We start from the raw sequence: 14,703 nt of genomic DNA, 5'->3' as shown, positions 1-14,703 counted from the left end.
ATGGAGAAGGGACGAGACTGGACACGCTTTGAGAAGTTCCGTACACTTGATTACTCTCTAAGCAATACAGCCCTCTGTAATTGCGAATGCCACACTGTTGGTAAGGCTAATGCCCAAAAATTAAGGAAATTTTACATATTGTTCGGATAAGCGTGACCGCTACACATTTTGTGTGTGCCGAATTTGCTTGCTGTAACCTGCCACGATCAGGTTCGATGAAAAGAGATATTGTGCCACGGGGAAGCGTTAAGGCCAACGCAGGAAAACTGCTATTTCTCGTTGCATTTATAGATAGTCACCCCCACTGTCCTCCCCAAGAAAACGCCCTGGTTCAACACGGCGCAGTGCTAGCCGCCTTCTACCAAGCATGCATACCGACGCCGATGCCCCCGCAGCCTTCGATGCTGGCCGCGATCACACGCCCAGTAAGAAGACGTGCGAGAAGAGTGAGAATCGTAAGGAAAGCAATCACGTGGCTATGGCTTCAGCGGCGTCCACCGGTACGAAAGAACCGGCGAAGCTTTTGCCGGTCGTCGAGCGACTTCCATCTCCAGTGAGCGACAGTACGGGTAGCGACGTTCGGATGGCGAAACAAGGTTTGCATCGCGACCCAGCAGCACATAATCGCAGTTCACATTGCGATCCATCTCCACCTGCGACGCTAGGATCCGTCGAGGCGGCGACTCCGTCCAAACTGCGGCGAAAAATCCACGAAGAGCGGAGGGAGGCAGTTGCGCCTGAGTCTCGCCGAAGCAAGCACACCAGGAGAAGAACTGAACTCCGACACTCGCACAGGAGGGATTTCGAGAGTCCACCCACCGCAGGGAGTCCGATGCCGAGGTCGTTTGCTGCCTCACGACACAAGCGACGACACAAGGTGAGTCCGGTAGGTAGCGTCGCCGGTTCCTCCGGCTGCAAGACGGAGAAATCACGGGCACGTTCGTCGCTGCCGTTCGACTCGAATAAGGAGGCTGTGAACAAGGAAGAGCAGACGACAAAGCATTTGCCGACCAGACCAACCACTCCCTCGAACCTGGGCGGAAAAACACCGGCAACTGCGGCTCTAATAGTAAGCGAACGACTTAGCCTTAATTCGTTTACTATTTCTTTACAGTAAAGGCTATTGCGTGTGTATTTCGAGACGTTTACAACACTCCCGTAGACGCATCCAACGGGCGTTGACTTGTATGCTTGTCAAATGAGACGTCAGAGTCTGAAAGAGGAACACTGTACGGACCTGTCCCGTACATGCTAGTGCGAAGTAAACGTGGAATGATATGTAAGGCTTTACATAATGTGTTTTGCTCTCAGAACTGCATGGTTTGCTCTCCAGACTATTTTGAAAGAGGTCTTAATTAGCTCTTTGTGGGCCTCGAGGAGTACACCTTATTCAGTGGGGCACTTTACAAGCTACAGCTTCTCTAAAGAATTTTACACAGCGATTCAAGAAAACGTGCAAATACGTACGTAGAAAAACTACAGCGATTCAAGAAAACATGGCAATATCACATGTCCTTAACGCAAGTACAAGCTCTTCGTCTATATTCGACGGAAACTGTCAAGAATTTAAACACACCCGACAATTGTGGACAAAAGCATTTTTGGACGGGAAAGAGTTTATGAGCGATATGTTTTCATATAATGGAAGATTTCGCTATAACAATCAATATATCCGCGGATCACCCGACGGCAGGCTGGAATTTTTTCCCGTATTAATGTTTTTGCTACCATCAAAAAACTTCTCCATTGGTTTCCTATGGCAGTCTTCATTGCTGGATGCTAGGGATGGAAACACTAAAACAGAAAAATTTTGCTACATATCGGGAGAATTTACCGTTACCTTCAATATTTCTATATCGGTACTTTAAAGTTTTCCATTAATCAAAATTTTATCCAAGAATGTTTGACATGGACAAACACAAGGGGTAGGTCCATATTCCTAATTTTCGGAACGCGAATGGAATATCCTTCCATTCGATTTCTTGAAAGAATCAAATAGTGCACGTTGGAAACTAACCGAAACAAATGGGATACGTTCTCATTTTCTTCAACAAGAGACGCAAAGTTCGAATAGGGCATGCCGCAGTTATTTTTTTCGTCGACTCTTTCAAAGATAACAAGGCAGCCCACTCCCACGCCGCGGAGCATGTTGCCGCTATCGTCGGTAGTACAAATTATGTATTCGTAGCTCTGCTGCGTTGTTCTTGGTTTGTGTTTTCCTTTTCTCATTGCAGTTGTAATCGCGTCTTAGGTCGGATCGTCCCTTCTGAGGTAGTGCTCCGGTAAGCGGAGCACCAACACCTACCATAATGTTACCCACGCAGGAAGCTAAGAGGTCACCTCCCGCCAAGCAAGCGGCCTTGCCGGCTGCCTCGCCGTCACAGCCCGCCGCACAGTCCGATGCCGAACTCGAAAACGTGCAAGTCGGCGTCAGGTACATCGTGGCACTCGCAGTGGTGATGGCCGTCTTCATCACGCTGGCCACCTGGTTACAAAGCAGGAGGCGGGCTCTGGGAGGCAGCAAGACGTGCCTCTCGGCGGGCTGCTTACAGAACACGGCCGAGTTCCACGGCACGCTCAACTACAGCGTCGACCCGTGCGTCGACATGGACGCGTTCGTCTGTTCCGCTTGGCGCAGTCGCCCCGTTGGCGGCCGCCGGGCCTCCCAGAGCCTCTTCGGTCACGTGATCAGCAAGTACCAGACGACCATGGCGGACCGGCTCCTCAGTGGAAGGACCAACTTCGCGGCATCCAGGTGAGCCGGTTTCGAAGTTCAGATAAAAAAATTACCGAAGACACTGAAAATTCTAAAGTGTGCTTGGCGAAAGCCTAGTGGTCAACCCACTGCCGCTTCCCCGAACCGTTTGGCGCGGAATCACTGGGCCGCTTCGGAGCCATGCGTCTCACTCACTCGACTGCAACGAGACGTCTGGCTAAGGAATGGCGGTGCAGCTGCCAACGCCGACACGCATGCGCTCGTTCTACCGCTACTGTGTGACGTCACGGTTGCAATGCACAGCTGCGCCCCCTACCGGCGCGGCAGGTTGAATTTCTTTGGAGGAGAAATTCTAGAGGCCCGTGTACTGTGCGATGTCAGTGCACGTTAAAGAACCCCAGGTGGTCGAAATTTCCGGAGCCCTCCACTACTGCGTCTCTCATAGCCTTAGTCGCTTTGGGACGTTAAACCCCATAAACCAACCAACCAGTTTGTAAAGAGGGGAGGAGGTCGCGCGGCTACGAGGAGAGACCCCAGTTGGCACGATTCCAGAAGCGTGACACCTCTGCTGACAATCTTCTGTCGACAACTATGAGGCATTAAAGGCTTTCGCCTTAAAATTAGTGTAATACAACGTCAACAGAAGTTGTATTTAAAACAAAAATGGGGGATTTATAGATTACGCAGTTAAGATCGACATATTGATCTAGAGAAATGTAAAGAAAAAGATATGAGGATGGTGGCAGGTTTAAAAGGGATGCTCCTAAACTCTGTCTATCTCATGCATTCAGTTACGGTTTCAAGTCTGCTACGATAAGTGTCGTTCACTCTGTACACGTTCGTCCAATGCGACCGGAAACAAACTGCTTTTCACAGGCCCATCCGATGTGATGACTGATGAGATACGAAACTAGGTTAAAATTTATGCCAATAGATTAAGCTTCAGTGTAATACTAATTACCGTTTGCATTCTACACGAGCACACATTTACTGCCCACGTAAGGTCTCTTCGCGCTTTGCCGGTGCGTTTTAGTCTTGCTGAGTGTTGCGACTGGGCTGCGAATCATAGACGCCGTTGAATCTCGAAGCAGTCGTGCGTGCGAAAATATGCAGCAAGTTCCCTTACTATTTTTGCAGCGTAAGCTACACTACGCGGGTTGGAAGGAGCTTCGCGTGCCCTCTGTGCCGACCATACCGTGCATGCGCGGCAGCCGTGTGACGTCACGAGAGGCGCTGCCTGCGTCGCCGCCGCCGGCGCGCGCGCTCCACTCCGACGCTCCGCCGGTCGGCGCATTCCAGAGGCATGACGTCACAGTCTCGGCAGACGCGCCGGAGCCGCGTGCGCCCGCCGCTGCGTTAAAGGGGCACCGCGATGATTTCTTCAGTACCCGTTAATATCATTAAATAGATTCATCATGCTTTCCAGAGACCAGAGCAAAAATAATTATTGAAATCGGAGCATGCAAACGAAAGTTATTCCACTCTGAAAATTCGAAATGAAATGCTCAGAAGAAAATGCATTTCACTCACCCATTTCACTCACCCAGTACCGAGATTGGGCGCTACCAATCAGAACCGCGCCTAGCGCACACGCAGCGGAAGAATTGCATGCAGTTGTTGCTTTGTCGGGGCTGTAGACAGCCGCGCATTTTGACGGCGTCTTCCCCCCGTGTACGCGACGCCGTAGTCAGGGCAGGGGTGACTAACGACAAAGGAAGCTCCCCGAAGTTTCTTTTTCAGTCGGACTGGAAGGCTGTCAGCGGTAGCCCCCCTCCCCCCCAAACTCGACTCCCGTCTCCTGTCCGGCCTTTCTCTTCACAATTTCGGGCAAGGTGTGTCGACTGGCTTTTTTTTCGCTGCCGTCTTGGTATGGTCACGGCCGGTCTCGACGAGCGCGCTTTCTGGTCTGAGCCAACGTTTTTTGAACAGCGCTGGCCGCCACGAAGGTTTGAAGCGGAATGGAAAGTGTCGCCCCTAGCTGAATTCTTGTTAGTTTTCGTTCGCTTTCCCTGCTTCTTTCCAGTTTTTTGTGGCATGCGAAAAGCTTTCAGTACTCAGACACATAATATTTTGGATCAATTTCGCAAGTATAAAGGAACAATATGCAAACTGGACGCCCAACCAATGAGAAAGGCAGCGCCCTATCTGGATGCCACCTCATTTCCGCTGCCGCAGATGGCCGCCGCGTTGCGACACCATCGGCTCGAAACAAGCATTTCTAGCGAAGATTAAAATATCAAATATTATTATTTCGGCGATATCATTGCGCGTTCAGGACTCACAATATCCCTTACTCTGCATACAAATAATAAAGAACCCATGCATTATGTACGTCGCAGGGTACCTTTAACAACTGCTGCGCCGCGCTCTATTGCGCATGCGCGAGGAGGGTGCACCGTTCGTATATAAAGCGCGGGACATGCGGTTGACGCAGGGGGGTTGTGGCCCCTGGGGCCACGGCCACATATCTGTTTTTTAAGCCAGCGTCCGCTCCGGCGGACGCGCCCTTACAACCACTAGGTGGGATGCCTAGTCAGGCACACCATTGGCGTTTGCCGCAGCCCGGGCGCGCTGCGTTAAGGCCCTTTGGGCCTCGAGGGTGCAGCAACCGGACAGGGTCGCCTCCCAGTCCTCTCGGGTGGGGTTCGGGATAGGGGGTAGGGATGGGTTCTGCTGGCAGGCCCACACCATGTGGTAGGTGTCAGACACCTCCCCACAGTGTGAGCACCGCCCGTCGAATTTAGGATCGAAATGCTTTAGAATTGCCGGGCACAACATCGTGTTGGTGAGCAGGCGCAGGAGTACCCGCTCGTTGACCTTCCCCAGCCCTTTGCATGTGGTGGGAAGAGTTTGGTGCGTGAATTTGTAATAATCGCATATTTCCTTAAAAGTGTAAATCGGGTTGAAATGGAAGTCCTGGTCGGCGTCGGGTCCCGTGGGAAATGCCCGGAGAGAGAGCGCGCGGGCGGCGGCGTCGGCTGCCTCATTTCCGTGGACACCTTGGTGACCTGGAGCCCAAACGATAGATCGGTGCGCGGGATCCGAGTCTCGGCTACAATTTTGGTAAATACGATAAGCTAGGGGAGTAACCCACCCTTGCGTGACGTTTCGACAAGCCCCTCGTGAGTCGGTGATTATGTATTTGGAGGAGGTGTCAGAGGCTGCCAAAGCGATGGCAACCTCTTCTGCGTGAATTGCTGACTGGGCCTTGAAAGTAAGGGCGTCTACTGTTTTACCCTCGTGGACGACCGCGGCCGTGTACCATCCCCTGGAGTCCGGGCCGGACGCGTCCACGTAGAAGACTCCTGGTTTGCTCCGAAAATGGCGGTCCAAGGCTTCCGCCCGCGCCAGGCGCCTGCCATTATGATCCTCTTTGGACATATTGGTGGGGAGAGGCCGCACGTGGAGGGCGCGTCTCCAGTGTACGGGAAGGCGGCATCTCTCCTCTGTGAATTGAGTGTGCTGGATGTGTAGTCGGGCTAAAAGGCGGCGACCCGACCCTGTCTTTGTGAGACGAGTGTATTGGTTGTTGAGGTGGGCCTCCCGAAGCTCCCTAAAAGTGTTCACCATCCCCAGTGCCATAAGGCGGCTGGTAGAGGTAGAAACTGGGAGGTCCAGCGCTCGTTTCATGATTTTGCGGAGGGTGACCTCGAGGGAATCCTCCTCCTGTTTCCGCAGGTGGAGGTAGGGAGTCGAATGCAAGATTCGACTGGTCACGAATGCGTTCGCCAGCCGCAAGGCGTCTTTGCATCGTAACCCACCGCGCTTGTTAGAAACCCGGCGGACCATGCGGCCCACCTGGTATCCCACCTGCCGGAGCTTGGCGAGTGTTGTGTCGCAGCGTCGCTGGTTGTGTATGAAGAGTCCAAGGACTCTGATTTCCTTGGATTCGCGAATGGGACCGCTTTGCAACGAGAGTGATTTGGGTCGAGCATGTGCGCGAGGGACGTAAATGCACGAATTCCGATTTCTGCGGGGAGCATTGCAGACCACAGTCTCGAGCATAGCGGTCCACTATGCTGGCGGCCGTTTGCAGGCTGGTCTCCATATCCCCCAGGCGTCCTTGCGTAGCCCAGATGGTGATGCCGTCGGCGTACAGCGCGTGCTGGACCCCTTCGACCGCACCAAGCAGGGCGGGTAGGCGCATCATGGCAATGTTGAATAGCAGAGGGGACAGCACCGGGCCTTGTGGAGTCCCCCTCGTGCCGAGCAGGAAAGGTCCGTGCTCTTCGTCCTGTATTCGGATGTAGGACAGTCTGTCCGTGAGAAATTGTTTAACGTAATTGAAGGTATTGGCGCCGCAGTGAGTTTGACTCAAATGTGTGAGTATGACCTCGTGAGTTACGTTATCGAACGCTCCTTTCAGGTCGAGCGCAAGGACAATTTTATCGTTTTGGGGGTGTGTAATGGGGTTCAAGATTTCGCGGTCGAGTTGGAGCAGGACATCCTGTGCGGATCTATGTGGGCGAAATCCGAACATGGTGTCCGCGAAGGTGTTGTGTTGTTCGAGGTACTCGGACAGCCGATCCCGCACCATCGTCTCCATCAATCCATCGTCGCGGTTGTTGCGACGCGCGTCTTTTCTCTCTTTTTCTCTTTCCTCTTATCTTTCAACACACGTGGCCGCGGTGGTGGCTCGGGTTGAGCCAGCCGGCAGGTCCGCGTACTTTCCTTTTAATCCTTCTCTCAGTCGCAACTTTGATGCAGTGCGCTCCACATGGAGGTTAAAGGGAGTCGAACCGTTGCCAGTCGGCGGCGAAGACTGGAAATCCTCAATTTCTCAGACCCTGAGATTGCCGCTTGACAGTTAGCCGCTTACGCTACATATATCCTGGCGTAGCAGAGCTAAGCCAATTTTTTTTCCGCTATTTTTCTGACTGCTGTTCCAGTGACTATGTCGTTAATTGCTGCAATCTTACACAATGAAGCGGAATAGCTGTTGCATCTTCACACGAACGCGAAGGCAAGATAACCGGTGGTCCTTAAGGGTAACGCAGTGGATACCGAGAGAATGCAAGCGTAGCAGGGGGCGGCAGAAAGTTAGTTGGGCGGATGAGATTAAGGAGTTTGCGGGGATACGGTGGCCGCAGCTCAAAGGACAAGTCTAATTGGAGGGACATAGGAGAGGCCTTTGCCCTGCAGTGAGCGTAGTCAGGCTGATGATGATGATGGTGATGTCACGAACGATGCACATTTTCTCAATTTCATGGACAGAACGTTGAAGTAAATTTTCGGTACAGCTCCGTTCGTCCGACAACGATCTGCTTGAAAAGCTGCTGGTTACCCATGAATTATTGGTGAGTGATAGAGACCAAAAGGAGTGCTTTGTACAAGGAAAACGAACTAAATATTAACTAAATTAGGTCGAACATGTGACTTGCCTTCATCAGCTGATGCTGGGAGAGTAACATTTCTTTTTCTAACAACTTTTGGGCGCATAGAATGCTGCAGCTGCTTCATGTAGAAAAATTATATGAAAAGCAGAGCCTTTCGAATGTTCTGTACTTGCTTTGTCTTAACGGGATAAGTGTTCTAGCGGTGCGATGGCACTAATTGTCTAGATGCACGTTAGTCATTTATTTATTTATTTTATTTATTTATTACATACTGCTAGCCTCATACCGAGGCTGTTACAGGTTTAGGGCATATTATACAATTGGAGAAAACGGCAGTGAGACAAAGTACACTGAACTAATTGTTATACAGTTGTGGAACAAAGGAAACAAAACTACAGTCAGTGATCATAAGTCACAAAAAATTTGCAGGAGGGCAAAAGTAACAAATCGAAAACATTCTGCACTCAGGGTACAGTTGATAGCTGGGAAAGAAAACCTTCCAGGGACGGGCACTTGACCACGTCATCAGGTAAGGCATTCCATTCACGGACTGCTTGGGTGGAAAATGAATACTTAAAGGTGTCGATGTGTGCCCGGTATTCGATTAAATGCTTGAAGTGTTGTGTTCTAGTTCTGCGGTGAGTTGACCAGGAGATGCAACTCTCACTGTTGATTTTAAAGGCTCCAGACAAGAGAAGATAAATATATTTGAGGCGTGTAGTCACAAGGAGTGTATCTTTGACTTTCTGAAACGTCTCTTTTCAGCTGGGCTTCATGCATGCAGGTCACACACGAAGTAGCCTATAAGTTCTTCAATGAACTGTTCTCCTAAATGATGTTCCTTTTGTGCAGGATAGTGACGGAGTTCTTGCGGGAGTGCACGCAAATGCATGCTGCGCCATCTCTGGACGCCTTCCGGGACTTTTTCAAGCTCGTCTCCCTTCCATGGCCTTTCGACTACAACGTTAGTGCTGAGCCGCTGTTGCACCCTCTGTCGGCTGTGCTTAATTTGAGCCTGGTTTGGGGCCTGGACACCTGGTTTCGCGCGTACACAGACACTGCGGCGGACGGCGATCCTAGCGCTACCGGAGCCCCGGCATTGTTCATCGAGGCAAGTTTAACACGAGGTTTCACTCAAACGTTCGGCGGTATATGCTGTGCAACAATGTTTTGTTACTATGGCCTACTACCGGTTGGCAAAGCCAGAAGAGTTTGTATTACCTGGCTTGATGAATACCAGCTAATGATGAATGATTCCGCCTCTTTATAGCATGTTTCTTTATAAAACCACGGATGCAATTTTATGGTGTTTGCTTTTTAGTCGGGAAAATAGACGTTAAATAAGCGGAATGTTTTCATAAAGATACATCACGTATCTACTGCTAGCTTGGAACCCAATACTCTGAAAGGCCGCGAGGGCTCGTTAAATGCGCACACAATGTTGTAGTGCGCGCCGCTGAGCATGGGTTTCTCGGGGATGTAGCCCAAAATCAACATATCAGTGAACAACAGTTAGACTTAGTGAAGCCATCGGCGTTGCGGGAAGGACGTGCGAACTGCGGGTCAAAGAAGTGCTTTGATTCCGTGGGAGCATGTGCAGTTGCCAGTGTTTGAAGGCCCATTTGAGCGACCGGCAAGCGCGCTATGCGGCGACCTATTAGCACTTTTTTTTTTTCGCTGTTAACGTTGCACTAAAGAAACCCAGCTGTAGCCTTAATGCCTCACTGCGAAGCGTTTCAGTTTGACAGAAAGGCTTGGACGGAAGCATAGGACGAGAGAGGAAGAGCTCGCCGTGAGAATCAATGTATTATCAACTAGCTCAAAGACCTTCCTAATACTAGTTGTAGAGAAAGTTTATTAAAAAAAAGTGGATAGCGGGTTAAGGGGTGGTGTTTTTATAGTTCTCACTCCGAGACTCCGTTGGATGAAGTCGCTGCCCGAGCTCTCTCAACCAAGGACATTTGGGCCTCGAGGCCGGAGCTGGACAGGGCCGTCTCGCAGTCTGCCCACATTGATTTCGCTGAAGGTGTGTTGGGGAGCTGGTTGTCGCAGTGAGCCAGTTTTCGAACCACAGTGGTGTGTAAAACTGTTTGGAACCGGTGGTAAGGAATATTACAGCGGGACATAATGAGCTGTGGGGTTCTCTTGAGGCGCTCATGCGTTCTGAACGTCGGCCACGCATGAGAATGGTTCACTCAACTTAAATCAAAGCTTTGGACCCAGGTAGCATCGAACATTACAAGTGTTGTAAAAAATGTTATGTAAGTTGCAGTAATGTCACATGTTCCATTGTAACTTTACACTAACAATAACTAATAACATATAAGCAAACAAGGGAAGGGGAATGAGGGGCTCGTTTTATAAATATGACAGAAGCCAACAGCCACAGAAACCAAGGGGCACAGGGGAATTTTTTTTAAAATAATTTATTTATCTTGTGGTGTTCATCAATTTAGAATATTACTGAATATGTTATCGCTTTAAGCTAATTGATTAGAAAAGCAGAAGAAAAAACAACCACGTGCCGCCGGTGGGATCCGAACCCACGACCTCCGAATTACGCGTCCGGTGCTCTACCTCTGAGCTACGGCGACGGCTGTCAAACCTTCTGCTTTCGGGGGTATTTATGTTTACAAGTAACCTAACCTTGGGAGTGTTCATCAGCGCCACCCACGTTCATAAGCGGCGGACGTAGAACGTCCTGAGTTACCGCAGGTGTGACGTAGAACGTCATCGAACGGAGAGGGTGGAAGCTGTGTGAGAACCCTCTTATGCTTCCTATGGCATCAAGGCTGCCAGAACCGAGGCCCTCGCTAAGCAATTAAGCAAACAAGGGAAGGGGAATGAGGGGCTCGCATAAGAGGGCTCGCATAAGGGCATTATGCATAAGAGGGTTCTCACACAGCTTCCACCCTCTCCGTTCGATGACGTTCTACGTCACACCTGCGGTAACTCAGGACGTTCTACGTCCGCCGCTTATGAACGTGGGTGGCGCTGATGAACACTCTCAAGGTTAGGTTACTTGTAAACATAAATACCCCCGAAAGCAGAAGGTTTGACAGCCGTCGCCGTAGCTCAGAGGTAGAGCACCGGACGCGTAATTCGGAGGTCGTGGGTTCGGATCCCACCGGCGGCACGTGGTTGTTTTTTCTTCTGCTTTTCTAATCAATTAGCTTAAAGCGATAACATATTCAGTAATATTCTAAATTGATGAACACCACAAGATAAATAAATTATTTAAAAAAAAATTCCCCTGTGCCCCTTGGTTTCTGTGGCTGTTGGCTTCTGTAATAACATATAAGTTATATAGAAACGTTACTTTCACATTCTAAACAAACATTGTTTCAATAGAATCCTCTAAATTTTATTATGATGTTAGAGTCGTAACTATAAAACAACATTGCAAATATATTTAGGGCACTGATTTCCAGACCATTTCACACTGTTCTTAGAGTAAAGATGTTTTTCAACTAATAGTGCTTTGTAACCACATCTGTTTGTTTGTTTGTTTGTTGGGGTTTAACGTCCCAAAGCGACTAAGGCTATGAGAGACGCCGTAGTGGAGGGCTCCGGAAATTTCGACCACCTGGGGTTCTTTAACGTGCACTGACATCGCACAGTACACGGGCCTCTAGAATTTCTCCTCCAAAGAAATTCAACCGCCGCGGCCGGGATCGAACCCGCGTCTTTCGGGCCAGCAGCCGAGCACCATAGCCACTGAGCCACCGCGGCGGCGTAACCACATCTCTTGGATAGTACTCGCCATAGATTGCATGAACAGCCCCATTATTTTGTCACAAAACTTTGATTATTACCCATTCCCCACTATCACTCATGAGACATCCCGCAGTACTGAGTGTATATGCTCGACTGCATGATATCCGTTCGGAGGTGAGTGTACACGAGTGGCATGTTGTGCTGTAGTGTAGTGGAGAAGGTGTCGCTCTTATTGTTGGTTCTTGCAAAGCGTTGTAAGTTGTGTGCCGTCACCACTGGTGGGCCTGCATGCTTGTGCGGGGCTGCTTCCACATTTTCGAGGAAGTTCCATTTATGTTGTTTATATGCTTTATGAATGTTCGGGATACGTTATTTTAACATTTATATGTAACATTACAAAAAACGTTAGAGAAAAAGGAGATTAAGTACATTGAATTAACATTTAAGCATAACACAAATGTAACATTATCGCTATGCTGCGGTGCTACCTGGGGAGTTATATAATGAATGCAAATCACGTGCATTCTTTCATACGTCTGGATATACAAACATATAAACGTAAGCCTTGACGGCACCGTGCAAAGAAAGATTATTAGATGTAAGCTTACTGGCTTAGTGCACAGCGAGAACTGGTTGGCATTAGCGTCGAGAGCTCTGGAGTTCCGGGCCCATTTTGACATTTCAAGAGGCAGTTGCCTAGTTGGGGCGTCGCACAGGCCTGTTTTGCCGTCTATACACTGACGCAATGAGTGTATACTCAGCCTTCTTCTGCTTGCGGTCTTCGGTTCGGTCGCGTTCCCGGCACACATCACGGTATCCAGGGTCCACTTACACGAAGCAGACAGTCTAGTTTCCGGTGTTGTATAATTCGCAGTCTAAACTCTCCTTTGGTTCCGAAGAAAAGAAAGGGTCGTAACTGGCTCACTAGGTCAGTCGACACCTCAGTCACGCTTTGAGGTTTATGACGATGGTGTCCACCGAACGGGTTACACGGCTGCCATAAATGGCTTGTACAAAGGCTTTACAGCGTTCGTTGTAAGTTATTCTTGGCTCTGACTGCTGTTGTGCTAATGTGCGTCTTCGTAAATACTAACTTTTAGGGAGTGGTTAGTGGCGGCTTTCCATGAGCGTTCCAAATAACGGGAAAGCAGCCAACTTGTACATATCACTGCCATTTTAGTGCAGCGTATTATTAAACTAAACGAAAAGTTCGTTTGACGAGGACACGGCAGTCGCCCGGTTTTGGCTCCAACGAGACTTCTGTGCTATCAGTTCTCCACAGAGTGCACAAAAGGCTCGGTCGAAAGGTTTATGGGTTTACGGGGGTTTAACGTCCCAATGTGACTCAGGCTATGAGTGACGCCGTAGTGGAGAGCTCCGGAAATTTCGACCACCTGGGGTTTTTTAGCGTCCACTGACATCGCACAGTACACGGGTCTCAACATTTCGCCTCCATCGAAATTCGACCACCGCGGCCGGAATCGAAACCACTTCCTTCGGGTCAGCAGCCGAGGACCATAACCGCTGAGCGAGGCCCGTTTACTGTGCGATGTCAGTGCACGTTAAAGAACCCAAGGTGGTCGAAATTTCCGGAGCCCTTCACTACGGCGTCTCTCATAGCCTTAGTCGATTTGGGACGTTAAACCCCATAAACCAACCAAACCAACCAACAGCGGCGACCTCGGGCGAAAAAAAAATTGGCAGTGGCTTAGCTGTGCTATGCCTGGATATAGGTAGCGTAAAGCGCTCCAGTGTTTCGGCCGCACGTTTCGTCTTGGCTCGATCGCCTTTCCGCTGCTCGACGGCCAACTGCCAGGCGACAACCTCGGGATCGGAAGAATTTAAATTTTAGAATTCTTCTGCGCCGTTTGGCAGCAGCTCGACTCTCCTTAGCTTCCATGTCGAGCGCGACCGTCTTTTCCCTGCCGAGCGCATTATATACACGCGGCTCACCCTCCTCGCGCATGCGCAGTAGCGCGCAACTGTTGTAAACACGGCTCCGGCTAAAGGTCACGCGTCGGAGAGGAGCGCTCGCCGGCGGCGGCGAGGAGGCGACGCACCTGCTCCTTTGGTGACGTCACACCGCTCTAGCGCATGCGCATAACGGGCGGCGCACACACACGCGAAACTCTGCTCTGACCCGCTTAGTGTAGCTTTACGCTACAAAAGAACACTCCACAAAGCGCAAGCAATGCATTAACGCGTGTGCAACCAACTATCCCAGCAGTTAGTCTCAAGCAAATTCATTTCTGTGCTACGCCATAGAAGGCAGGAAAACATGTTCCACCCACAGATCACTGCGCAACCTTCGTTGTTGCTGGACCTAGTGCGAACCCAGGAAGCGAACAGTGGCCGCCGGCTCTACTATCAGCACATGCACGAGGCCTACGGAGCACCCGTGCCCGATAATGGGAGCATGGAACGCCGCCTGCACATCGAGAAGCACGTGCTTACCATCCTGGACGCAGCACGAGGCGCAAGAAAAAACGCGAGGCCAGCTGTGTCTAGCCTACGCAGGGTAGCGGCCGCCGTCCGTGAGGCCACGCTGTCCAACTGGCTGGAACCACTGCAGGCCGCCATTCGGTGGGGCTCGTTCGACGAGAACACGTCGGTGTCGGTGCAAGACGTGCGAGTTCTACGGGCGGCGGACCAGGTTCTGCTCAGTCACAGCTCCTCGGAGCTTTTGGAGCAGCTGTCCTGGTGGCTTGTCCATCGTTTGACGGTCGTCGGATGGCCCCAAGGCTACATCACCATCGCCGGAAGAAAGGAGGTGAGATGAGTAAAAGTCTAGTTTGGGCGAGTTGGTTCATGTTGAAAGAAAAAACTGGTAATGGCGCAAGAAACGAGGACACGGAAGGTCTTTTATGTGCCTTCCGTGTCCTCGTTTCTTGCGCCATCACCAGTTTTGAAGCGAAAAGCTTCACTAGACTCGTC

At 50.4% G+C, this 14,703-nt stretch overlaps 1 protein-coding gene across 1 annotated transcript in view; it reads left to right on the top strand.

Moving 5' to 3' along the window:
- Window positions 1-2,309: 2,309 nt before the first annotated feature.
- Window positions 2,310-14,703, top strand: part of LOC149367135 (endothelin-converting enzyme 2-like) — a 28,974-nt gene continuing 16,580 nt past the window's right edge. The window contains exons 1-3 of the mRNA XM_089572728.1: window positions 2,310-2,755; window positions 8,905-9,163; window positions 14,108-14,539. Coding sequence (XP_089428854.1) covers window positions 2,310-2,755; window positions 8,905-9,163; window positions 14,108-14,539 — 1,137 coding nt within the window. The remainder of the gene's footprint in view (window positions 2,756-8,904; window positions 9,164-14,107; window positions 14,540-14,703) is intronic.

Source organism: Amblyomma mixtum, chromosome 1 (genome assembly GCF_055824585.1).
Source record: "Amblyomma mixtum isolate Tamu chromosome 1, ASM5582458v1, whole genome shotgun sequence".
Lineage (NCBI taxonomy): Eukaryota > Metazoa > Arthropoda > Arachnida > Ixodida > Ixodidae > Amblyomma > Amblyomma mixtum.
The sequence above is the reverse complement of the archived record's forward strand: the minus strand, read 5'-3'. Positions and strand labels throughout refer to the sequence as shown.